Genomic DNA, 26,555 nt, shown 5'->3' on the forward strand with positions numbered 1-26,555 from the left:
ACCGAACCAAAAAAAGCGCCGACAAAGCAAAAAATACAAAGATGGAATTTTATGAACAAGCTAGTCTGTGCGGTTAGGTTATTTTCTAATAAGAGTGCAGAACGGTGATAAATCATAAAACTAGTCTTTTAATTAAGGCCATTAACTTACTTTGTCTCCAAGTTTTCTATCCGGGCATCTTTCGTCTTCATAATTTGGTTCAGCTTTCGGATCTCACGGGTGGTCTCCTGTGCTTCGATAAGCCTATTAACAAATAACGAAATATTTTGTTCAAGAACTATTCCACTTTGCCTCGCGAGAGAAATACTCCAAAAAGCCTCATTTACTATCTGCCGTTCTGTCATATCTAACAAAACTACGACGAAATAATATATATGGTAGCTATTTTCAGTTGTCGTTTCGATTTGCTTTTCAAATTTACTCATGCGCAACGACGTGCTACACTAACTTTTAAGTGTGTTGGGACACACTGACGTAAAAGCAAAACCTACGTAATCACAACGCATTCTCTGAAAAATAACATAAGAAATCGAAGAGCAACTACCAAAAATGACCTGAGGCGCAGGAAAACGAAAGTGTCTAAACCGAAAATGGTTTTTTATTTGCATATGAGTGATTGAGAGGATGGCGCAAGTTTCTAGACCATTCACTGACGACCGAGCGGGATAAAGCAATCCAATGTTAACCCACATTACGCACGCGTCAAACACTGAAAATAAACTTTCTCCAACATTCGCCCACATACTTTGCCTGTAACTCGGCTATGACCATCTCCTTCTCGCCAACTGTCATGTCCAGCTTTCTGTATCTGTTCACAGTACCTTCCAGTCTGCATAACGACGAAAACAAATTAAAAAATATATGTCACTAAATGACATCTACTTTGTTTGAAAGAAAAAATCCTCCTTCTCATCAGCTAGAACAACTTAACCAAAACTCATTGGGAAGGGCATGGAGATAAAATACCCATAAGGAAGACTTCAAGTTTTAAATATTTTGTCTGAAACTTTTAGACACATTTTTCCTCTCAAAAATTTAAATAAACATAGACTAAAGAATCACATTTACTACAAACATGAACGGCAAAATTAACCTCCGCGTTCCCTTTATCCTTAAATTGACATTTTCGAAGATGAAATTCCTCCACTATAACAAAAAAAAAAACGTACTTTGACTGCAGGTCGTGGATTTTTCCTTCTCTTTCTTCAACGTACTCTTCAAGCCTGTTTGGCAACGAAAAACAAAGTATTATATCTTTGCAACCAATTGATGGCATACCCCACAATTTGTTCATTTGCTGCGTCACGGCCACATCTTCTATTGTAAAGGCCACACTTTACCATGCTTTTCGTAAGGGGTACGTCATCAGGATGAAAAGTATTCGAAGAGGTTTCTTATGTTTGGGACTGGGAAGGTCTTTCTTTCACACTTTCTTTCTACTTTGGGGATTTCAGTGGAAAAGATACAAAAGATGGAGTTCTGTCTGTAGAACTTGCGGTGTTGAAAACAAATAAGAACGGGCAACAGGCAACAAATAACACACATTCCCCCTCCTCCCAAATCTGAGCTATTCATTTAAGTTAGGACTAGGTACAGGTTGGCAAAATAAATTAATAGGAGGAGAGGGGGAACGATCTTATAATGCAAAAATGATTTCACTTATTCTGCCACCGATTGCAGACAGGATAATCAATAAAAATACATCATAGTTACCAAAGGTTAGAGTGATTATTAGTATTATTAGTTACTGATCAGGACTGTTAAGGTTAGCGTAATATCTACAATACGACTGATACCAAATTGGTACTGTTAATATAATCGTGATTTCAATTGGCAGGGTAACTACGTATGCAATTATTGAAGTTTAGATGTCAACCATTGTGTATGTCGTAAAATAGGTTGTGGTTATTCTTCGTGGAAACTAACACTTGAAAAGAGAAAAATAATCGTTTTTCTCACGATGTGGTCACTTTGGATGTGGATCGCGACGCTTCGACAGCATACTGCTAGTCTTCTTCAGGCGAGGAACATAGAACTGGAGAAGACTCGCAATATGCAGAGGACTAACAGTACGCAGTCAAAACGTCGCGACCCACATTCGAAGTAAACACATCGCGATAAAACGATTATATTTCTCTTTTCAACCATTGTGCACATTACACCAAATTCTAAAAGGAAGCACATTGTTATGAAAAGTTACTATTGAAAGTGAAGGTAATAAATAGTTCAAAGCACGCCAAAGACTCAAAGAGCGAATTAAGAAAAGCTCTAACACCAAAATGAGATGGTGTTCGTAGACAGACGCTCCTCTCGGCCGCACCGTTTCAACTTACTTCGTTCTTCTTTTTTCCAAGTCTATTATTTTATCTTCTCTTCTTTTCACACTGTTTTGTCGAGCCACTTTTTTACAGGTTTGTTCCTCCAAGCTGCAAACAAACTTAGTCAGTCCGTGAAACCCGACTCCTGCCTTCAAATAGGCAAAGGACAGTATGAATAAATGGGGTAAGTTTCTAAAGAAACTGTGGTGCTGCGTCGGTGGGAAAGTATAATAGGGTAATTTAGAATTATCAACTGAGTTGATAACCTAAATTGGCCACCGTAAAAAGTTTCAAAGCTAACGTTTCGAGTGTTAACCCTTCGTCAGAGCGAATGGAGGAATTTTGGCATGTATGTGTGTTTATATGCAGAGGACATAGTAATTGGACACAGAAATTGGACTAGAAATGCGGTTCACCATTGCATTGATTGGCACAGCAAGCAAAGACATTTTAAGATAAATAGCTTTTCTTTCATAAATATTCAGCAAGAGTAGCATGAGGGAAATAGCATTGGAAGCAGCCGATTAGAAAACCGTGACAAAGAGAACAATTTCAATTATTCGAAGGAAAACGTGAAAAATAAACTCGATCCGATTCGACGAAAAACAAACACTACAAAGCGCGCCTCATTGGTTACTTCCTAACAACCAACTTTGTGTTCTTAAGCGACTTATTCAAAAACTTTTGCCAACGAGTTGCGTTTCGCGGAGATTATTATTTAAGGTGTCCATCCAACGTTCTAATTAGCTAACATGCCTCAGTACCCCGCGAAAAATTCATCCCTTTTACAACATTTAAATCGGGGTTATCTTGATGGTTCCAATTCTACACTGACTTAACTTAATGGTAAAGTTAAAAATTCAGCCTTTTTACATTTAGTTTTAGGAAACACAATTAAGAATAGATATCAAGAAAATTAAGTTAATGCTTGGCGACTTAAAAAGTAATCAGCGTGTACTCTAGGCAGCAGATAACAAGCTCCAAATATTCGAAGCAAACATGAAAATAATAAAAACAGGATGCAAAAAGATGCTTAACTAAAATCAGTTATGCAACATTTTACTCTAAGTATGAATGTTTTATCAATACATTCATTTGATACGTCTTTTAATTTATTTTATAATTAGAGCATTTGCTGGCGTTTGTTTTAGCATATAAAGTTAACGAAAGCTTGAGGGCTCGTGTTGGTTGTGCTGTATCTAAACGGTGAATTTTTTTCCTGCAACAAGGGTGCACCAATCACTACGTCTCTTTAAATATGTACAAAATTACTCAATGTCCACAAATGAAACAGCCATGAAACCGTGACAACTTGCTTCTATTCACCCGATCGTTTATCTTCAAACTTTTTATCCATAAAACAAATTCAATAAAGTACTAACTTCTTCTCCAAAGCTTTGATTCGCTCCTCAGCTTTCATTTTCATGTCTCTGTATTCCTTGTCTCTGTTGTCTAGTTGTTCTTCCATCTCGCCAAGCCTGCACACACAAACTTCAATTAGTTCCATTTTTTACGGTTCTTTTTATTTGGTCACTGCTCTTTAAGTTGTTTATATAAATAAGGACAACCTTTTATTTGCATTAAAAAAGCTCTGCCCATCTATTTTTTGAAGCATTGATAAAACACTTTTCATTTTACCTGGTTTCAAAGCTGGAGATTTTCTCATCTTTGTTCTTCACAGTTTGGCTTAATTTATTGTTGATGTTTACGGCATCTTCTACTTCGTCGAGCCTGAGAACCAAAAATAAGTTTGAACATTTAATATTTCATATTTCCAAACCACATATGATTCCAAACCAGGGTTGGTTTGTCGCGCCAATTTGCATTTTGTCAATTGAGAGTGATCACTACAGTTAAAACTTCATTAGTAGCAGTTTTACTCTGTAATATATCGTAGTTTTATAGGTGAGTTCCTGTACATGCGGCTTGCGAGCAGAGGCAATACATAAACACTGAAAACGATTAGTCCATCGGTCCCGTCTGCTACGATTTATGACTGAGTTACGTCACAAATGTGTCGACCGCTGAACAATGTGAACAAGGTACTCCGATGTTGAAAAAAAATTAACTGCGCGCAATTGACTCTCCAGTTTTAAATCAATTATCTCACCTCTCTTGAAGTCGAACGATCTTATCATCTTTTTGCTTGAGGTAATCTGACAACTTGGCGTTGCGAGAAGTCAATTCTTCAAATTCTACCAATCTGGAAAAAAAAACCCACCACAGTAATTCAAACGTGTGTTTGACTATAAGTAATAGGAATTTTTTAATGAATTGTCTAATCAACGCTTTTTTACGGCACAAAGCCAACATGATCCTTGAAGATCAATTTCCTTATCATTATCCCTGACCACACGCAAGCATGTGTCTGGGCAGGGCCTTACTTGTTTTCCAACGCTTTGATTTTCTCGTCTTTCAGTTGAACGGCTTGGTTAAGCTTCTTCGTCTCTGACATGAGCTCATCTAGAGTTTCCACACTGCGAAATATAGAAAGAGACTGTTGTACTTCTACAAAACAAACGGGTCGATTGAGGTGATAAAAATGAACGTCACTGCCATGCTAAAATGAAGGGTGGGTACGTGGAGGACCTAATGGCTTCCACTTTGCCAACCAGCCAGGCACCTGTCAACACGGAATCAGAATGGATTCACAGAAAGGAAAAGAGAGAAGTGAGGGATGGGGGAATACTTGAAAACAACCGCTTTCAGGAACGGCCGCCACTAAAATGCTCGAGACCCTCAAAATGTTAGATGTAACGATTTCGCAAGCCTGCATTTGTGACGATGACAGCTGACTTTATTAGCCCGCTAGGCTCGTAGTGGTTAATTTTGTTAAACTGTCTTGTAACTTAATAGGCTACCTTTCCTCCAGTGTTGTGATCTTCTCCTCCTTCATTTTTAGACTATGCACCAGTTTATGATTACGAGCCTGGGCATCCTCCAGCCTGTGTGACGAAAGAAAACGAACATGAACCTTGTGAAACGTTTAACGAACCTAGCAAAACGAACGCAGACACATTTAAATCGCGTTGAAACTTCCGGCGAAATTGTGATGTTATACCCTGGAACCAGGAAACAGGGCCTCTCGATCTGTAGTCCAGTGCAATGGTAGTACCAGTGTCAGTCACAAACAACCTGCTAAAGCCGTGATTAACCTCTACGTATAGTAGAAAATACAAGTTTTTCCTTCTCCCTTACTTATTTTCCAGTTCAGCAAGCTTTTCCTCTCTTTCCTGAATGACCTGATTTAACGCGGAAACCTTCTCGTCCTTCTGTTTGATATTTTGCTGCAGAAGATGCGATGAGCCCAAGGACTCTTCAAGTTCTAAAATTCTGTAAATTGGTTTAAAAGCGGATTAACTATTAAGGATTAAACAAGAACTTCTTACTGTATTGCAAATGAATAATAGTCCTTCCAAGACTGCATGTCGTTCTGTGCGCTATAACATGCTGATACAAATTCTCTAACATACTTGTTTTCCAGCGATCTTATTTTTCCATTTTTCTGCTCGATACTAAGCTGTAATCTCTGGTTGTCGCTTGACATTTCTTCCAGCCTGTAGAACCAAAACAGAAGCTTATGCTATAATGAACGATTGAATTACTATAATGCGCATTGAAGATCAGTTCTTACTTCGTTTCTAGATCCAAAACCTTTTTCGTTTTCTGATCCAAACTGTGGGTCAGCCTGTTCTTCTCGGACGTTAAATTTTCGACATCTTCAATCCTGCATGGAAAAAACGCAGTGATGAATGTCTTTCAAAACAATTCCAAATCTTATCACATTAATTTGTTAAGAAGAGAAGGTTTATTTGTGGAGCTGTCTTTTCTGAATAAAATAAGTATCAAATGATCGACAATATCCGCGGAAGTGGGTGTGTATATTTTTTAGTACTCATTGATTTGCATGTACGTACTTAAAACCCAAAATTTATCTGTGAATCAAGTACGTTACAAAAAAAATCATACTTCGTTTCTAACTCTGTAATCTTCTCCTCCTTGATTTTCAGACCTTGTTGGAGCTTACAGTTGGCCAATGACACATCCTCCAATCTGAAGCGAAAGAAATAAAACACAGTCAGGTAAAACTGAACAAAGAGAAAAATAATTTCTTGCCTTTATTTCCTATTAGTATAACGAGCAACGACAAGATAACTACGAAAATCACACTGCCATTACTATTAACTACTACCGTAACCGTGTTTACTTGACAGAATTAACCAATCACTTCAAGGGAAATATATAATGATTCCAACTACCACTGCTGGTTCCCCGTACGACAATATTCGCCTGAATCAAAAACCGTTCACTGGGCCCTAGACGTCTAAACATTCTCCTACTTCCTTACAGATTTCGATGACCCGAGATATACTTTCTTCAGACGAGAGAACATTTCCCCGTGACTTTACACTATTTTCCAGCAACTACAAGTCTAAAACAACTTAACTTAGAGATCAGGACTATATATTAGCTCTGAGGCATATCACTAATTATTGTTTTTTTTAGAGGGCACGGTAACGAATCCTGCAATCTGATTGGTTCTTTACCCGGTCAGTATTTTCCTGTCTCTGCCCACGGGCCACGGTAACGCTTTCGTGAGTCGCCGAGTACATCCCAACTTTCGATGTCATTTTTCATAAATATACCTCGTTTTCCAGCTGGGCAGTATTTTTAAGCAAACACGTCGGTCACTACCTCAAGCCGATAAATAACTTATGAATCCTCTCTTTTCTCTCTATCAAATCACTTTGGTTGACAGAAAAATTTTGGTTTCAGAATGAATTTGAATAAACAATAGTATCATTACGTTGGTTGACAAGCGGCCTAAAAACTGTCTGCAATTAATTTTAATCGTTCACAAAAAGTACCCAGAAAGTTGAAACGTGAGGTATTTGGTTACAGTTAAACTGAACGATGGAACTTTCATTCATTTAATATCTGAATTTTCTCGAGCAATTTGTTCGTAGTGAAAGAGCGAGCGAAGTTTTAATTTAAGTTCTACAACAAATATACGCTCCCGGTGAGTCTTTCCAATTCCGTTCAATTTAGACATTTGTACCGTAAATTGCACAACAGAAATTGAAGGAATTTTTTGAGTAAAGGCCGCATTAAATTCCCTTATGTCTCGTTGGAGTGTGCCGTTCGAATTTATTTTTGTGAAGGAAATACCAGAGTCACACACGCCATTGCAGCAAACAAACGAGCAAACTCTCACAACTTCAAAATAAAAAAAATTGAATTTACTCACAATTACTTTCTTCGCCGTTTACTTAATGAACAGAGGTAAATCTTCGTACATGAATGAATGGTCGATGAGAGTGAATAATACTTTCCGTTAGATCACTGACTGATTTTGAAGAAGACATTGTCGTGACAGCCCTTGTCAAACTAGTTCTGATGTTTTTCAAATGTTCTTACGCTTTTTTTTTCTTGCGCGTTCTCTAATTGACAGGTGTCAGATTGTGGCAGATACTTGTAAAAATAATGTTTCAAAGTTTGTTTGGAAGCCTTTTAAATCATCTTTATCGTTACGGAAATGAAAATGTTTCGCTGAGGCATCTCTCTTTAATTTGCATCACCGCTATTTTAACTACATTTACTCACTCAAAAATTGTTCAGTTTATGGAAGATCTTGCCGTATTTACTGCCCTAAATCATTCGGGTTCTTTCGGAAAGAATTTCGTCAAGTTTAAAAAACAATAAATATGTTATTTACCGGCTAAGGGTCGGTCCGTAAGGTGAAAAACTGTGACCTCGGTCTTGAAAATGCTGCCCTCGGCCGTATTTTCAAGACCTCGGTCACAGTTTTTCACCATACGGACCTCCCAGCCGGCAAATAACATATATTTATCACCCATCATCTCATACTATTTCATAAGCCAAACCTGCTCTCCAGCTCGATAATTCTGTTGTCTTTCCCCTCTACGTTTCTCTTCATATCCATAAGTCGATCGTCTTTTTGCACCGTGCTGATATTTTCTACTTCAGCCAGACTGCAAAGCGCAAAACAGAATTACAATATTTTTCCCCTCAGCAGATAGAAAACCATAAACCACATACCAGCCATTCTCTGCCCGACCCTCCCTTCCCAAGTAGCAAATCACGTATACCTGCTTTCAAGAGCTTCGATCTTCTTATCCTTCAGTTTCGTCATATGCTCAAGTTTTTTCTTCTCACCAATTGATTCCTCCAACCTGAACGACGAAGAAAGAATGCAAACTGTTACCATGGTAAGAGAGGAAAAAAAACTAAAACGGAAAGAATAAATCACAAAGATACGAGGAAGGTGTAGAGTGGAGAAGATTGACATGGATTGCAAAAACAACAAAATACTGGTTTTGTAAGATAGAAAAACACAAAAAAGACTATAATACAAGAAGGTGCAAGGATAGCTAGGCATCGAGAAGATTAACACAGATTAAAAATGACAACGAAGTTTTAGTTTGGATAAAACAGAAAGACACAAAAGAGGCAGCTGTGAAGGACGGCTGGGGTGGAGGAGAATAACACACAAATTGTAGATGAATACAAAACATTAGCTCCGTAAAATAAAAGAAAAAAAAATAAGACGATAAAAACCCAAAAAGGAAAAGGGTTGGCGCAGAATGGAGAAAACTAAAACAGATTATAAATGACTACAAAATTTAAGTTCGATAAAATACAGTGTACAAGACACAAAAGAGGCAACAGTAAACAAAGAAGAAACAAGGCTGACAAAGAATGGAGGGAAAATAACACGGACTAAAAATGACTACAAAACATAAGTCAAGTAAGATATGAAGCACAAAGGAGGTAACAAAAACCCAAGAAGGAAAAAGGAATGCCTAAGAATGGAGACGTTCAAACGGACTACATACGGTGAACATATATCATTTAAGCCAAACTTTTCAAGATGGAGAGACCTTTCTGTAGCTCTCAAGATTTTCAATAGTCGGTTGAACAAACCTGTAAAGGGTGGTAAGTTTTTAAATAAACTTTGGTGCTGTGTCGGTGGGAGAGTATAACAGGGTAATTTAGTATTATCAACTGAGTTGGTAAAGTAAATTGGCCACCGTAAAGAATTTCAAAGCTAACATTTTGAGCATTAACCCTTCGTCAAAGCGACTGACACACCTGCTTTCGAGTTCCTGTAATAGCTTGTCCTTTTCGTCAAAGTTCTTGTTCAGTGTTTCTAACTTTTCCTCTTTTTCCTTCACGAGTTGTTTAATTTTTTCTCTCTCGTCCAACGCTTCAGTAAGGTCTTCAATTCTGGAAAATATTTTAAAACAGAATTTCATACAAGTAGACTCGTGAAGACAGTTTTGCTAATTAAGACAACATGGAGGACAAAAGAAAGCTTGCTATAAACTAAATAAAATGTAACCTTGCCGATTATTTTAATTACAATAATTTTAATTTACTCTTGGCAAGTTTGGAGGTCCAAAAGGCCAACAAGGCTTTTTCTGGACTGAAGGGCAAAAATTCCAACACAGAATGCTTATTTCTATTAAGTTTCCTCTCTAACTTAGAATACGACCTGTTTGAAGTAGATGCTTTCCAAAGAACACAGAAACTTGTCCCAAGCGAGGGAAGACATTTGCCATCTTTAAGAAATGCCACGTACACTGTTCCCTGTTTACCTTCTTTCGAGATTTCTGATCTCCTTTTCCTTTTCCTTGAGGTTTTTATTCAGTGTCTCTGAGTTTTCATCCAAGGAAAGCATTAGTTCTTCCACTCTAACGACAACAAAACAAAACATTTCAGGTGACTTTAGGTTTCTGTGTTGTTCTTCGGTTCTTTTCCTCTGTTTCATTGCTTGTTTTATTGGCCACTAGACTTGTTTTCTTAGCTTTGTTCGTTACGTTAGCTTTCCCTGTTCCAAATTCTTTTCTACTTTTTTTTTGTATCGTTCACTTCCTCCTTTTCGTTTCAGTGCTTCGTCGTTTTGCACGTGATCTTCGTTTCTTGTACATGTTGTTCTAGCTTCGTCCCACATACGAGGTCGCATTCAGGTTTGTCTGTACGATCCCTTACTACTTTATTTTGGAAACGTCTTGGCCTTGTTGTGACCCTCAGGTCCAAGAAATAGAAAAAAATCTATACGTTTTTAAGTCAAAACAGATATCAGGATACGAAATGTTTTTAACAAACCTTCTCTGCAAAGACTGTACTTTTTGCTCCTTGAACTTAAGCTCTTCTGATATTCTCTCATTTTCGTCAGTGACTTTTTCAAGTCTGTTACAAAAAGAAGAAAACCATACATTAAGTAACATTGTTCGTAATCTCTACATCCACCAACAATCTCGATAAACACGAGCACAAGAGTTTTAGACAAGTCCATCAAAACGGAAAACTAAGGCGCGAAAGCGTGCATAGTCCTTACCCATTTTTCAATTCGTAGACTTCTTTTTCTTTCTTTCTGAGGTTCTCGTCTGTTCTGTTCTTTTGATTGACTGTTTCTTCAACCCTGTTGGATTTAGAGAAACAAGATAGGAAATTAATGGGAAAAAAAACTTAATCGGTACGACCGAGTTTGGCAATTTGATCACATGACATGAAGATCACGTGTAGCGTGAGTGTATCGGAATAGACATCGCACAAGATGTCTACGTGGACCAGACTCGCGACCTTCGAATTACCGTATGAATTATCTACTGAATAATGGGGAATTCAGTTTCTAGGCTAAATTTGGCACAACAAAAGCTGTCACGATCCTGTATAAAATGCCGTCAATCTGCCAGATTTACTCGAACCTGTTCTCGAGTTCGTTAATCTCGTCGTCTTTCCTTCTGATGTTCTCCTCGGACTTCTTGCTGCGAGACAAGAAATCTTCGATTCTGAAAAGAAAATCAGCACGTTAAAAGTGGCTTGCACAAAATTCATATACAAAAGGACCGAACCCCACCTAATAGAGCTCAAGCCCACGTTACAATCCGTCAAAACTAATTCACCTATTTTCAAGCTCAGCGTTGACTTTCCTCTGCTTTTTCAGCATTTCTTCTGTTTCATTTTGTTCGTCAGTTGCCTCTGTGAGTCTGTGGTAGAAATTAAGCGATAATCTTTCAGTTGCTTTCCAAAGGAGCAGTTTTCAATCGCCTGTCGAAAGTTATCCTGGGTTGGATTAGTCTTGCTTAGCTTAAAATCGGTGATTGGGCTAGAAAACTTGCGCCACCCCTTAACCAATCAAATGCAACACTTAACCCAATCTCAGCCTGATGACTAGTGTGACCACTTTTGTCGCTTTCACTCCCAAAATCCCATTAGTAATTTTTCTTAGTGTCGGCCCAACAATTCTTACGATGTTAGTTTAGGGAATTTAGTATTGGATCAACTAATAATCCCCTAATTGACTGTTTTTCTTTATTCTCATCTCTTGCCTGTTTGATATTGTATTGAAATCGGAAGGAAAAATTCTGTCTTGGTCACTCATGGGAGTTAAAGGTTTAAGACACAGCAAATGGTTGATGCACCAAGCTTCGACTAAGCCGCTAACATACATGTACATCTATATGTACCTTTTCTCCAGACTCTGAATCCGCCTATCTTTAGCTTCAATACTCTCTTTTAACTCCGCAATCACTTCTTCTCTATCTTTCATCTTTTGAGTGATCTTCGCAACGATGTCGTCTTTTTCCTTCACCGAATCTTGCAACTCTGAAATTTCTTTTTTCCTCTCTTTTACTTCCAAGTTTAAATCTGCGAGTTTTTCTTCCTTCCTCTGCACCAACCTCGTCAACTCCGCAATCTTCTCGCCTTTACTCTCGGACTGTTCTGCGAGGTTTTTTATTTCATGTTCGTTTTCTTTTACCCGCTGATACAATTCCATAACGTTTGCTTGCCTCTCTTCGGCTACCCGGCTGAGTTCTATTATTTTCTCTTGTTTTTGCTCAGCATCTTGGTTTAACTGTGTGAGTTTGAAGTTCTTCTCTTTCAGCTCTTCATCCAGATCAACAAGATTCCGTTGTTTCTCTTCTGAAAGCTGAAAGTTACTGAAAGACAAAAGGTTGGATGGAAAAAGCTCAGAGTCGCGTTCAGTTGTTCTTCTTCAGTCGAGTGTCGAAAGTAAACCTTACCGGGGTTGCTTTGGTTTTGTTTTACTTTGCTTTGTGATTGGTTTAGAAAACTCGCGTCACTCCCCCAACCAATCAGATGTAAAAATCAAAAACCAATCACGAATTGGTCGCACGCGTTTTCCCGCGTTAGTTTTACTTTGAGTTCTCATTGGCTCTCAAGGAGTTTTCCTTTTTTCTGATCAGCCGCTGTGATTACTTTGGCTTTGGTTTTAAGATTGAAATCGAAAAGAACTCTATATTCCTTAGACGTGTGGTTTAACTTTATATTGACAAAAAAAGGCCCATTTCGTCATTAAAGCCAAGGATCACACTTACAGTAAATTTTGTTCTTCGACTTGAGCCATTTCGACGCCTTTCTCCCTCAGTTCTCCAGACAGGTTGAGCACATTGTCCACAGAAGTCTTCAGCTCTTCTTGTTGTTGCTTCACAACAGAGCGCATCTTGTTTAAGTCATTCTCCAGCTGTAAATTTCTCGCTTTAAATTTTGCAAGCTCCTGTGAAGGTTATTCATTGAAGGTCAATCGTTAGTACTTCACTGCACATCGTTACTCCGCATCATTTTCAAAGCAATTAACTTGAGCACATTCAAAAGTGACGGCTTTTTTCAAGTAACTAGAGCTTCAACTCTTTTATTCCTTTTTCGTTATATGAAGGGAATGACACAAGTTCTCTTGCCTGGAAAAAGGGTACAAGTAAGAAAAAAACTCCCAGATCAAATTTGTAATTCTCCTTATTGTCAACCATACAATTCTTATAATGTTAGTTCAGAGAATTTAGTATTGGATCAACTAATTATCGCAAATTGGTATTTTTTTCTTTATTCTCATCACTTATCTGGTTGATATTGTATTGGTATTGTAAGGAGAAATTCTGTCTTGGTCACTCATGGGAGTTAAAGGGTTAAAGGGAGTGACATCAACTAAATGGGATGTGGATCCATGCAAGTCAAAATTTTAATGGAACTTTTGAACAAAACTTCACACATTTACGAGTTTTTAATTTGCTTCGGTGATCGATAATAAAAAGAGAGACACAGCAGTCACAAAATTGTCATCTTGAGAGAAGTTACGTCGTCGTTATCACGGTAATATCGTTGAATTGTTGTCTTTGTTTTGCTTAAACAGTTGTTTTTGTGTCCATAAATAATTAATAACGTATTAATACCGTGCACTACCGAGTTGCATCGACTCACCTCATTCAGGTGAAATACTGTTGTTTTCCCTTCCAAGGTCGCCTTCTGCAGCTGTTCATTTGCAGTTTCCAGTTCAATGATTCTTTGATTCGAGTTTTTCAATTCGTCGATGGTTTTCCTAAGTTGTTGGTTTTCTTTTTGCATTCGAAGAACTTCAATGGAGCTGAAATAGAACATACCAAATCTTCAATCTCTCCATCCTATATAACAGAAATTCTCGGTAAACCTTTAATTTTTTACGTCACTTTGCTCACATAGGCATTTGACTTGTGAAAACTGTTTCTTCTAGCAAATAATAAGTTACAGAGCAATTTTCTGTTGTATCGGAAATAATCCGGGAGTAATTTGTTTTTGTTTTTTTCGCTTTGTGGTTGGCCCACAAAACACGTGCTACTCTTTTAACCAATCAGATACAAAACTAAAACCAATCACGACTTGGTCGCCCGCGTTTTCCCGCGCTTTAAGTGATTTGGTCGGTTTTACTTTGAATTCTCATTGGTTCTTCAAAGAGTGTATTTTCCTTCCTTCTAATTGGCCGTTTAGATAACTTTGGTTTTGGTTTTATGACTCTCAATCGCAAGCGCTTTAAAGCGCATTTTGATTAAGTAATGGTTATAGGTCCGGGTGAAGTCCAATTCGGTCTGTTACCATGCGAGTGATTACAAAATCGGACAAAACGAAGTATTACTTCCAATTAATCATAAAAATTACAATTTCCGAGAAAAGAAAAATAGCTGAGTTATGAACGAAAGGGAAAATTTGCATTAAAAAAACTAACAAAAGAGGCTAAAACCAAGGTTGTGATTGGTTGATTTAAACTACAACTTTCGATTTGATTGGTTGATTTAAACTACAACTTTGAATGTGATTGGCTTATTGAACTCTCCGATAACAAACTGTTTGCCATCTACTTGGAAAGTGAATTAGTAGAAGATATGAATTTTTTAAACCAATCACAATCGCGGAAATTGTCATTTTTATGTTTAAGTGTCGTAAAACTAGCACCACAAAACTCACAACAACCAATCAGAGGAAAGTCAAGTGTTACAAGGAGACAATAAAAGAACTGGCGATATACTGTGCCACGTCAATGTTTTACCTGGACTCGCTAAATTCGCTGGCAAACGTTGAGGAACCTGTAAAAAGAAAAAAAAACTCGTTAACGGTAAAAATGTTTGCAAATGACTTTTAAGAAACGTGGGAAAGTGGAATGTGGCCGACCATACGTTACACACAGTCGGTTACACACAACGCGACAATCATTCCGCTATAGTGAGCGTCAAAGACAAAGGCACTTTTAAAGGTTCGGTACCTGGAGATTTCTTCCCGCGGAGTGCATCTACTTCAGACGTTAAAGCGGCAGCCTCAGACATGCTAAGACCAACACAAACAAAACATGTTAGTAACTTTCAAGCCACTCCATCATTTTTTTTCGTAGTGTCTACACGCCCAGCAATCAGAAATTTTAACAGTTTCTTAAACTTCTTCAGAGTATTAGATGTTTCTTGAGAAATGTCAAGCGATTCAAAAAAATCAATGTGGTCTTTTGGTGGACGAATTACGGTGCATACCGTAAAATCGTTAGATTTTCGACACTTGGATTGATTCGACGCTTGCGGTATCAACAAGCTCAAAGAAAATGTCCAATGTAATTTTTGGAGTCATACATCCAAAGAGGTCTGAAAGCTTTTCTGACTGCCGGGCACGGTCTCAAATAGAGAAAAATTATCTTTAGACCACAAAATACTGGTTTAAGAAGATGAGAAAATAACAAAATGGAAAGCATTGTGAACATTAACGCGGTCTGCGAATAACAAATCTGAAAAAAAATAGGCTTAACGATTCAAGATGCCAAAACTGTGAGGTTACTTCTTCAAGTTAAGTTCCTGTAGACTGTTTTAGAAGCAAAGTACAGTGGAAGGAAAGAGGCGAAGAGAAAACCCTCTCATCAACACAACTGATAAAACAAGATAATTTGGTTTTATCATCTGAACTGATAATGTAAAGAGTTGCTGAAGCTGACGGTTTGAACGTTATCCTTTCGTCAGCGAAAGGATAAAGTCATTCATCAAAGCGAAAAAATATATTTGGGACAGATTACCTGTTCTGTTTGTCAACAATAAGTTGAGCATTTTCTTCCATCACTTCCTTTAGCTTTAGTTGGTCGAACTGCCTCTCCTGAATGACAAAGATAATACATAGTTACAAACAAAAACACTTAGAGCAATTTAGATCCAGCGATAGAGCAACGCGACATCTGTGCTTTCATCTAGAAGGTGCTAAATTTTTTGCGCTCACTTCTACAGACATACAACTCATGCAAAAAAAATAAATAATTTGTAATTAATAAAGAATTAAGAAATCTTTAAGGTTGTCCTATAATCCGGAATTAGTTACTCACCTCTGCTAAATGATGAATATGAGACTTCAACTTTTTATTTTCTTCCTCCAATATTTCTAAAAAAACAATTTATAACCTTACAACTTTGCCTATAAAAGCAAAAGAAATGGAAGACATCTGTACTTCTCAAATACCTTTCCTAAAATGATCCTCTTATTCAAGGAATTTACTCACCGATTCTTTCTTCTTTGGAGTTAATTCCAGCCACTTGTTCTTCCAGAACAAGTTTGGTTTCATATAATAACTCATTCTGCTCTTTCAGTTCCTGTAAAAATAAAACAAGAGTAAGTTAAAAAAGTTTTTCTGTTACTCTTTACATGTACTGGAGCACATTTTGACTGGTTGTGGCAATGTCAAATCCAACAGTGCTAGTTACCGAGTCACAGTCAATGTTAATTTTTGCAGAAGACTTACATTGTAAGGCAAGTGAGTTCTCTTAGCACATGATAGAAAGAAAATCCACATGGATACAATCCAGAATTATGTTAGAAACTCCACTCCTAGCTTAAACCATCCGAACATTGCCGTCTTTTTTCTTCATACAGAAACTTTGTCGTATGTTTCTGTATGAAGAAAAATTTCCACTCCTCTTCGCTTTCTGGGTAATGGCCTTCAGAAAGAGACGCCAGGCTACATAAAGGTATATAAAACATATCTCATGACTGATCGGTGCTATATTCAAGGAATTGCCCATAGGAACCCTTCAATTATCTAACTTTCATTCATGTAATGTGTGTGAAATTATGTACATTTACATAGTTTTCTTTACAGTACACGATTGAGCACAACTCTACCATATATATAACTGAATTCACCTCTGCTCTCTTTTTGTAGTAATCTAAATCCCGTAGCTTTTCTTTAAATCTCTGGTTGTCAGCCTCAAGTCTATCAACTTTGTCCGTCTGAAGAGGTAAACATGATGATTGTTTGAACAGGAGACGAAAATAATAACAAACTGCAAAAGGGTCCAACATTATACAAAAAATGGATATAATTTCAGAGTGGCTCCTCCACAGAAAAGTTCTGCATCTACTGATTCCCAGTGGCAATGGAGTTTTGAAAGCTGAGTTTTTCACACCAAAAAACACTAGAGGAGCACGATAAAACCCATGCAAGAGTACAGGAAACAACAACAAAAAACTGCAACCGCAAGTGGCACTAGATGTGGGAGATGAACCTTGGCCACTGGGTCATGAAGCAAGTGCTCTTGTCAATGTGCCGCCCTTGCTCCCCAATATATCTAAGTATATGCACCTGATTACAACTAAGAAAATCAAAACGCTCAAAACACCATGATACCTTTGACTTCAGTGCATCAATCTCATCTCTGTAAGCTTTCACCCATCGGGCATCTTGGGATAAACTCTTATTCTAAAGAGGATCAATTTAAAAGAAAATGAACATGCGGCTGGCCAACTTCAAATAATTGTGATCCATGACAGATCTCAGTTGAAAAAGTCCTTGGTCTTTTTTATTTACCTCCTGCCTTAGTGCCTCCAAACCCTTTTTGCCGGCCAGCAGCTCATCTCGAAGTTCTGCGAGGGCAACATTCTTTTCCTCTCTGAAAAAAAAATGAACACAAACGATCTAAGCCATTTTTTTCATCTTAGGCATACTGCACCTACAAAACGACTGCATGTCCGGGTTCAGTACATACCTAACAAATGCAGCTCTAATTAACATAAAGTGTATAACACAATACATGTCATTTGGACACAACTGAACAGACAGTCTCACTTACATTTCCTCTGTGAGAAGTCTGATCTTTTCCTTGTTAGCATATGTAGAAGTCAACTCTTTGTTGTGACTGACAGCAGGGCTTGCTGGTGGTGAAAATGGACGACGACCCTTGGTCTTGAAAGGAGGAAATCAAGTCGTGATTATCACAGATTTCTAAAGTCAATAACCAACACAACTGTACTGGAATGTTTTAATCAAATAATTTTTACAAAAAATCAACTCTAAATGTCATTTTAACTAGGCTCACTTCGCTATCACGGAGAAGTGCATCTCTTTCGTAAGACAGGTGTGACATCATCTGATGAGAAAAACAAATCAATTGTAGATGAAAGATCTGATATGAAGTAACATTACATTGACTAGTGTACAGAGGAGGAAAATAGTTAATATACTTATCAACTTAAGGATTTTTTGTTAACAGAAATAACACTCTCAAACTCTTGAAACTAAATGCTGTGAGAACTACACATACAATGTAGAAGGGAGAACTGATACTGAGCTCCAGGGAATGAAAAGGATTAAAAAAAACATTAACCCTTTCACTCCCAAGGTCTCATTTATAATTAGTAATTCTCCTTACTGTCTGCCAAAAAATCCTTATGATGCTAGTTTGGAGAATTTGGTATTGGATCAACTAATAATCACCTAATTTATATTTTTCTTTATGATCATCACTTATCTGCTTGATATTGTATTGATATTATAAGGGGGAATTCTGTCTTGGTCATCAGGCGAGTTAAAGGGTTACCATAGTTGAAAACTGCTTGTAATGTCAACAAGAATAACCAAAATCAATTTCCCAAAGATTAGAGGCACCACTGACTATTCCACAACAACTGTCTTACAGCAGACTGCAACCTAATGTCTTTCAAACTTCATGAACTAGTTGAAATATGTTACAGCTGTATATCAAAATACAATGAAGAAAATAGTTTCTAAAAAATGAAATTAAATAAGATCTCAAGAGGACCAATTCACAGTAGCACTCACCCCAGAACAGTTGTCTCTGTCCTCAGCCAACTGTGTCATGTGATAAAACATACTTTCTGCAAAACCCAACAACTGCCTGTTTCCAGACAAAAAGCATAAAACTTTGATGTTGGTTTTGAGTTATAAAATCAAGATTCTTAGTTTGTTACACTGTAAAACAAGTGACCATGAGGCACAGAACCATTCCAAATGTTAATCATTTCCCAAACATTTCATCTCATCTGAATCAGTTGAGAAGATCTCTTTAAAATGAAACCCCAACACTTTCTTCTTCAATTAGAGAGGTGTGGTCTAGATTGCAAAATTTTCTTTTGCTAATCCCAGTATTTTTACACACTGAAGGGAGTGAGTCAAGTTACTCTGCAAGTAGGTTTATGTAGGTAAACACATGTACATGTAAAATCAACACACTCAGACATTTCCTAAAAGCTAATACAGTACAAAAATGTATGTCATCACTCACTCAGCAGAATATTCAGCCAAGTCATGAGGTCGGAAGGTGAGAACATTGTCTGGACTGTCTGTGATCTAGTGAGAGTAAAAAAAATGAATTTTCCATCACATTTTCATTACTTAAAATCATTTAAACTATATTCACTTGTACCTAAATAAACACTCTGGAAGAGAATGGGGAAGCATGTTGCAAAAGCCATAAGCACTTGTGTCATATAATGTACATATTAAGACCTTCAGCCTTAAAACATAATTTCAAGTACAATAGTCATCCTGAAAAATTGTGCGCCACAAAGATTTACAATTATCCAATTGTAGTTATAATCGTATTCATTTCATTGAATGCACATTGAAATACAATGTGCAAAGACCGGGAAAACCTACCAAAAGTAACCCAATGTTTTAGTGTTGTCATGACACCAATGTCAAGGTAAGTAAGGAAGATATTGAAGGTAGTAATCAATGATAATGATGATAAAGGAAGAGTGCATCACAGGGAACCTGGCTGGGAATCAATACAAGCAAAAGCATTCCAAAATGTAATTCTGGAATTTCATAGCATGACCATAGTAACAATAACAATCATGTGTTGAATGATATTGTGATTGCTTCTATATTTCCCTTGGTTACCTTGACAATGGCACCAAGTTGACTGCAAAACATCATTTCCTTTGGAAGTTTCGTTGAACATTCCAAAGTTAAAATTAATATAGCAGGCTAAGTGGTAGCCAGGTAGAGGAATAAACCTGGAACCTGCACTTGAAAACAGGACTTGCATCCCAATTACATTGATACATTGCACATCAGAGAATCAACCATAAAACACAGACATATAACCTACTTGTTGGATATGTTCCACCAAAGATCTTTGAACTTCAAGGTCCATCTCTTTTATTCTTTCAATAAAGTGCTCCTTATTATCACACTGAGATAAAAGAACAAAGCTTAAGTTCAGTGAACATACAATAAATTGCACAGCAGACAAATATCACAAGAAACAATTTTTTTTTAAAATTATTACACAGTGTCAAAAAGCAGAGAACTTTCCCCCCTCCCCAATACACAAAGCATAAATTGATACTATTAGGATAGGTAACACTATGACTTTGAGTGCAATTTGGAGTTAATAGGCACTTATAAATTTTTAAAAGACAACAAAATGCTTTGTACATGTACCAGTCTCTGCTAAAAAACTGAGACAAGTTTAAAATCTGGACACATATAATTCAAACAAAATAAAAGATTCCCAGATACAACCATCCCTTAAGAGAAAATTGTTTTATCTTTTCATTGTACACATAATTATAATGTAATGTTACTTCCTCCCTACTGGTTAGAGAAAAAAAATTTTAACCAAATTTTCTATTATTCAGGAAATTTGGTAAACCCTGCAGAGGATCAGGAGATTTTTTCTGAATCCAGGAAAGTCCTAGATAATCAAGAGAGAAGTGGAAATACATATTTTCATGCACAATATTGCTGAGCCTCTAACTACAACATTATCAACAAATTTGGTTTTGTTATTTAGCCAAATTTTATCATTTTATTTTTTTATGATTACATGTAACTTCCAACAAGAACCTGTTATGCTGTCACCAAGGATGTACATGTGAATTTTTTCTATAATCTGATACTTACCTGGACAGCACAACCCAGCATCAACAGCAGGATCTTGGTGAGTTCTTCTGCTGCTTCATCTGAAGGATTATTTGTATTCATTTCAAAACACAGCAAAATAATTATTATTGTGTCCTTATCATATGGAAAATAACAAAAGGAGTGCTATGTCCAAACTAGATAACTCTAGTAGAGAATTTTCCCAATCACTTTTCTAAGAAAACATTCAGGGACATCTTGGAAAGCACCAGTTATGACTGGGTTTTTGTTTTGCTTCTGCTGTGTGGTTACCACAACCTACCAGTCATGTTTTGTGTGATTTTTATGTAACAAATACCACTGAAATGAAAAACAATGTTTAAAACAATTCACTCACTTTAAAAAAAGCCCAAACAACACCTTTTAATAACAAAAAAAAACCCTTTGTCAACTCACCACTCTGTGGTTCACGAGCTATTGTCACAATGTCTGGAATTCTTAAAATAACAAGCTGCTGTAGTTTCTCCTAAGAAGGACCACAAAGGACAAGGAAATATCAATTATTATTCTTTATAGTAAATGGTTTAAATTAGAATATCAGTATTTCCACAGAGGACCAGGGAGAATAAAATAAAGCAACCAAAGAGCAACTTAAAGTCTAGAAACAAAATGGCTCATGCTATCTAAATTTATCCAAAGAATTCTCCAATCCTTGATACTTAATTAACACACTGAGTATTGATTTGATTTACACCAGGAATAACATAATTATACATGCATTGCTATAACTTTTGTACATAAGAAATTAAAACAACAATTTCTCTCCAAAATCTTGTACAGAAATACATGCAATCAAGTTCTTAGAATCAATCCATTGCATTAAATTCACTCAACACATATCTCACTGATCTCTAAAAATATTTGCTCTCGCATATTATTACAGTATATTTGAGAAGAGCATATGCCATATTCTAACTTTAATAATGCAGTGTTTACATGTAATACTGCCACATAAAACAATATTCACAAACAAAGAGCATTTCAAACATGAATCTCAATTATACTGACACAAGCAAATATTTTGAAAATCAATGAACAAGACTTTTAACTTTTAATTCAATTAATAACTGTTAGTTCTGCCTAAAAATTACTGCATATTTACAACAGCAACTTTCCAATCAATTTTGTTTTTGTAACATCACTGAAGCATTCAGTGATAACATGCTGGCTAAAAAGATATTTGGCTAACAGACAAGTGTTAATTGAATGTTGTGTCTGACCCAGACTGTCAAACATGTGGGAGATAATTTGATTTAAAGATTTGGAAAACTTCATGTCACTCTAACAAAGAAAACAATTACAGATCTCCAATGCTGATAAAGTCAGGGGATGTTGAAAGAACAACAAACAGACCGCAAAAAATTGAATAGATTATCTTAAACACCACTTGGAAGAGAAGTGTGTTTTATGACAAGAAAAAATATTTAGCATTTATTTCAAAGTAAATGCAATGAGCCCATGCAATGTAACAAACTTTGAAAGCCAAAACCATGTCATATATATTTTTATTATCACTTTGAGAATATCTTATTCAAGTCTCAGTAATAATTATAATATTATCTTTAATTGCATCATTTAGCAACACAGAAGTCAAAAGGTGTACATCTTTTTATTTTCAGTGAAAAATAATTTGTAGTAATTAGTTAAACAAGATTCTGGAACCTTTAATTCCCACAGAGACAGATATTTATAGTAACTACCTAGGGGCATAATATGCACAATTAAATGTCAATTGTAGCATGATAAGGGCCACTTTTAAGGATTTTGTTTCAAAACAATGGATTGCCTAATGGTGCATTCATTGTTCAGTGAACTATTACAAATGACCAATGGCAATAGCATTTTATAATGAGCCACAGAGATCATAAGTTCATTCAAGAATTACATGGTTCATGTTCACTAAGATACAATTCCAGATAACCTGAGCCAGAAGTGTGTTTAGCAAAATCACAAAGAATTTAAATGATATCAAAATTATCAGGGATAGTTTTGTAAATTTATTTCTCAGATAAAGTTTGATTATCATGTGAAGTTTCAGATGCTAGAGAGAAACCATAAAAACTGAACGTACATGATGGAACTATATAAAACTAAAACCAGCAAAAAAATTATCACTATCCACGAATTCCCTTGGTGTTCACCTCTAGAAACAAACTACAAAATGTACAAACCCTGTAACTGTGCACAAACATATAAATTAATGGGACAAAAACCCTCGTAAATCTATTAACATTTGTCAATAGCTACATTTATCAGTCTCATCTCTTAGGAAAATAGTTTTTCATCATTTCAACTTTTCTGTATTAAGCTGTTGTTATGATATAACCTTAATACATGTGCAGTGGTGGGTATCAATTAATGGAACGTTTTTGTAAACTATTATCCAGCAAACATGGGACCACAGCATACATTTAGGCTTGACAATTTTATCTTACTTTCTAGAGGGAAATACCTGACAAGGATGTGTATCACCACCAGAAGGCACAATTACCATTCATGTATCTTAGGAGTTAAAATTTTCATAAAGCTAGCACAATGGAAATTCATGTAATGGGTATTAATTAACTATGGAAGCTAAGCAGTTTTTCTCCTCTATAACATTCTGAATAGTAAAGATTTTTCAAATATATATTAACATGTACATGTTTGACTCTGAGCTGTGACTTGTGTATTAATACATAAATTCCAAACTGAGAGTCACAATCAGTTAGAAAATTATAAATTTCTACTGCAAAAACCAAGATCAAATTAGCAGGGTACTAATTTTACACCTGAGGAAAATTAGGAATAAATCATCCTCACAGAAAAGTAGCAACTTTAATTTTTTTTTGGTATAAATACATGAATCCAACATCCACTTTCTCCATTACTAAATGTTCCTACACCTCAGAAAATTCTAAATGCAAATCGTTCACAAATTAAATAATCAGTCATAAACAATTTAAAATTTAAGAGTGCCATTTTGAAGGCAATATTACCTAGAAATTTCTTAATAAGAGCACAAATGAAACTTGTTTGTCAAGGTAAACCTTTCCTTTAAAAAAGAAGATGAAAAGCACGACTGGGCTGTTAGAAATATGAAAAAAATGTTTACACTTTTAATCATGAATGCAGGCCTTCTGAATGAATGATAATTACAGCTGGTTCCTTTCTAGTATTTTCTTATTTTCTTTTTTTTAACAAAAAAACTTTCAGAGTTCATATTTACGTTTATCATTAACAAGTCTACAGCCGTCATTCTCTGTTGAAAGAGTTGCAATCTAGAGTAAATGAAGTCACGATGTTTGGTTGTTTTGAATGAAGCCCAATATTACTTGTTGACACACTGCCATATTTTGACGGAAAAATTTACATATCCTCGATTCTAGCATGCATATTAACTACTGATAAAACCTCTTCAGATCTTATCATCAATATACATCAATTCTAGCTGGAAAAATCACAATATCATTCGAAACTACACACTACACAACAAAATTTTTCCATTTGCAACAAATGTCTTTAAAATATTTTGAAAGCGGGTAGTTTTGGGTATGTTTACAAGTAGAGGAAGCCACATGACCAACGTTTAATCCAAAATTCATTTGAGGTGAGAATAGGTTTACCAAGGTGAATATGAGATGTTCCGAAGTCAAAAGAGTTGCCAGATTGCTGACATGTTGAAAAGGAAGGCACGTGAACTATGTCACACTGGACGATGTCTGCAAACCTGGCAATACTAAGCGTCGATAAAATTTTACCTTTTCTGTATCATGACGAAATAAAGCAAAGCATCTGAGCAAGAGAGAGCTCTTGGCAATTACTTATGACGGAAAAACCGGTTAAGTAAGCAAATGGCTTCGTGGGAATAGCCTTGAAATCAGCATGAGAATATTTTGTTATGTAGGAACAAAAGCAATAAACATTCGTGACAACTGAACATAAAACAAGGCAATCAGATCTCATTCTATCCTCACGACATTGTATTCACAACACCGGACGATACTCCGTGTTGCTTCGGTAAGAATTTCAGAGTCCTTAATCACAACAGCGTGCGTATTTCTACACAAATAGATTGATGCAATACTTTTTCAGAGCAAGTCGATCACTTACTGCCATCGATCACACGGTATACAAAATTAAAACTCTCTGCTAAAAATCTCAGGTATGCGTCTAGTCTAAGCTCTTGACCTTTCGTTGAAACATAGAAAACATATACGAAGCATAAATACATTAGTTTAAAGCTATTAGAGAAACGTGGAACAACGCTTATTTCGAAAAAAACTCGACGAAGAGTTAAAAATAATACGGCAAGTGTTGCTTGCAGTAAAAAAACCATGACACAGAGGCGACGACCCGAAAGTTTATTCATCCGCCAAATCCATTGTATATGACGGAAAGTGCCTTACAAGCACTTTCTTTTTTTAATTTCTAGCCCTGTAAAGATATCAGTTGAACTAAATATTTTTTCCTCTATTTCGAAATTCCATTCTTACCTGGTAATAACTTCTCAAGTGTTTGACAAGTATGTCCAAATTTTGTATCCGCAAACTCACATCCCCGTAAACATTTTGATGAATTCGCGTCAACGTGAAGTAAGTTGGATCTCTGAATGGAAAATTAAGAATAATGAACCTATTATTAAAAACCCCAACAAAAACAAAATTCCTAAGAATAAAGTGAAGGGAAATTAATGATCGCACATGCGAGAAACCTCATGAATTTAGCCTCCTGTTGAGCTATCCAAACACCGTAACCTCTCATATGATCGAAGGGAAATTTCTGACAAATTGTACTTACATGTCCATCATGATCTCGTTCAGAAAAACTCCATCAGCCAAGTCTGTGATTGATTCTATGAGAGCACTTCCTTTGAAAGTGTTGTTCGCCTACAGAGATGAGAAAAAATCTTTAGACAAAACAGAGTTTACGATCGCGCGATGTAAAGTTATCATCACTGAAAGCGACCTGCATACTTCATCGTCACACTATTTGCAAACACTGAACACACAAAGAAACGGTGAAATTATACGAAAGCAAAATCCTTCTCACCCAAACAACCAGTGGGCTTTGAAGAAATCCCTCTGCAGTGGCCATGGTTTTACACGATCGCAAAACCGCAAATACTACCCAAAGAAATTCACAGTAACGGTGAACCTTAAACCACCGGTCGATCGTATTCACCACATTCAGATGTTCACACAACCCGAGCGATCAGAGTATCGCATGGCAGGTCGAAAAATATACCTTCGGAAGAAATCAGTAGAAACGTAACACTGTAATAAACTCTTTCATCGCCTCGGAAATGCGTCCCGGACGTTCAACTAAGAGGAATTTTGCTTTTCTTTAACAAAACGACCAATTTTATGTTAGCGCGCCAGTGACTAAATATGGCAATTTACACTTTTCCACCCTCTGGGGTAGTGTTAATTAGCCGAGTCTGTATTGAAAATTTGCACACAATTTTTGCAAGCTCTCAAACTCTAAACCACCATGGCAAAAGATAATCTCTTGTTATGGATACGGCCCATAATTTCTATTTCCTTTTCCTGAGAGCCCCTCTTTTTCAGTCGATGACCACTTCCTATTCGTGAAAAAAAGATTGAGTCGGTTCCCCCCAGGGACCCCTACTTGGGGTAATTTCGAGCTGATTGTGCGCAACGCCATTTTGCGTTACTGTAAGAACGTGATTGACAGTTGTAATCAATTGGTATTCAAATATTATTCTCGTGTACAAGCAAATTTCTCGCTGCAAACAAAATAATATTGGGACG

General features: G+C 36.5%; 1 protein-coding gene across 2 annotated transcripts in view; it reads right to left on the reverse strand.

The window, feature by feature from the left end:
* The window catches only part of LOC113670516 (uncharacterized), a 36,873-nt gene extending 10,357 nt beyond the window's left edge, over positions 1 to 26,516 (reverse strand). The window contains exons 1-42 of one of the 2 annotated variants that reach the window (XM_027186672.2): positions 25,834 to 26,516; positions 25,582 to 25,670; positions 25,278 to 25,389; positions 21,199 to 21,268; positions 20,785 to 20,843; positions 19,988 to 20,071; positions 19,157 to 19,221; positions 18,694 to 18,769; positions 17,951 to 18,001; positions 17,705 to 17,817; positions 17,443 to 17,524; positions 17,263 to 17,334; positions 16,779 to 16,865; positions 16,138 to 16,228; positions 15,964 to 16,019; positions 15,664 to 15,740; positions 14,875 to 14,936; positions 14,662 to 14,698; positions 13,563 to 13,725; positions 12,686 to 12,864; positions 11,813 to 12,286; positions 11,249 to 11,332; positions 11,051 to 11,134; positions 10,681 to 10,764; positions 10,449 to 10,532; positions 9,938 to 10,033; positions 9,432 to 9,566; positions 8,429 to 8,512; positions 8,204 to 8,311; positions 6,288 to 6,371; positions 5,953 to 6,045; positions 5,792 to 5,875; positions 5,517 to 5,651; positions 5,180 to 5,263; positions 4,703 to 4,795; positions 4,429 to 4,521; positions 3,957 to 4,049; positions 3,701 to 3,796; positions 2,334 to 2,426; positions 1,170 to 1,223; positions 746 to 829; positions 151 to 243 (exon numbers count right to left, since the gene is read on the reverse strand). In XM_027186672.2, the coding sequence (XP_027042473.2) occupies positions 151 to 243; positions 746 to 829; positions 1,170 to 1,223; positions 2,334 to 2,426; positions 3,701 to 3,796; positions 3,957 to 4,049; positions 4,429 to 4,521; positions 4,703 to 4,795; positions 5,180 to 5,263; positions 5,517 to 5,651; positions 5,792 to 5,875; positions 5,953 to 6,045; positions 6,288 to 6,371; positions 8,204 to 8,311; positions 8,429 to 8,512; positions 9,432 to 9,566; positions 9,938 to 10,033; positions 10,449 to 10,532; positions 10,681 to 10,764; positions 11,051 to 11,134; positions 11,249 to 11,332; positions 11,813 to 12,286; positions 12,686 to 12,864; positions 13,563 to 13,725; positions 14,662 to 14,698; positions 14,875 to 14,936; positions 15,664 to 15,740; positions 15,964 to 16,019; positions 16,138 to 16,228; positions 16,779 to 16,865; positions 17,263 to 17,334; positions 17,443 to 17,524; positions 17,705 to 17,817; positions 17,951 to 18,001; positions 18,694 to 18,769; positions 19,157 to 19,221; positions 19,988 to 20,071; positions 20,785 to 20,843; positions 21,199 to 21,268; positions 25,278 to 25,389; positions 25,582 to 25,670; positions 25,834 to 25,878 (4,082 nt within the window). In that variant the 5' untranslated portion in view covers positions 25,879 to 26,516. The remainder of the gene's footprint in view (positions 1 to 150; positions 244 to 745; positions 830 to 1,169; positions 1,224 to 2,333; positions 2,427 to 3,700; positions 3,797 to 3,956; positions 4,050 to 4,428; positions 4,522 to 4,702; positions 4,796 to 5,179; positions 5,264 to 5,516; positions 5,652 to 5,791; positions 5,876 to 5,952; positions 6,046 to 6,287; positions 6,372 to 8,203; positions 8,312 to 8,428; positions 8,513 to 9,431; positions 9,567 to 9,937; positions 10,034 to 10,448; positions 10,533 to 10,680; positions 10,765 to 11,050; positions 11,135 to 11,248; positions 11,333 to 11,812; positions 12,287 to 12,685; positions 12,865 to 13,562; positions 13,726 to 14,661; positions 14,699 to 14,874; positions 14,937 to 15,663; positions 15,741 to 15,963; positions 16,020 to 16,137; positions 16,229 to 16,778; positions 16,866 to 17,262; positions 17,335 to 17,442; positions 17,525 to 17,704; positions 17,818 to 17,950; positions 18,002 to 18,693; positions 18,770 to 19,156; positions 19,222 to 19,987; positions 20,072 to 20,784; positions 20,844 to 21,198; positions 21,269 to 25,277; positions 25,390 to 25,581; positions 25,671 to 25,833) is intronic. The other variant, XM_089212153.1, reaches the window with a different exon arrangement.
* Between the last annotated feature and the right edge of the window lie 39 nt (positions 26,517 to 26,555).

Source organism: Pocillopora damicornis, chromosome 7 (assembly GCF_964200805.1).
Source record: "Pocillopora damicornis chromosome 7, jaPocDami1.2, whole genome shotgun sequence".
NCBI classification, from domain to species: domain Eukaryota; kingdom Metazoa; phylum Cnidaria; class Anthozoa; order Scleractinia; family Pocilloporidae; genus Pocillopora; species Pocillopora damicornis.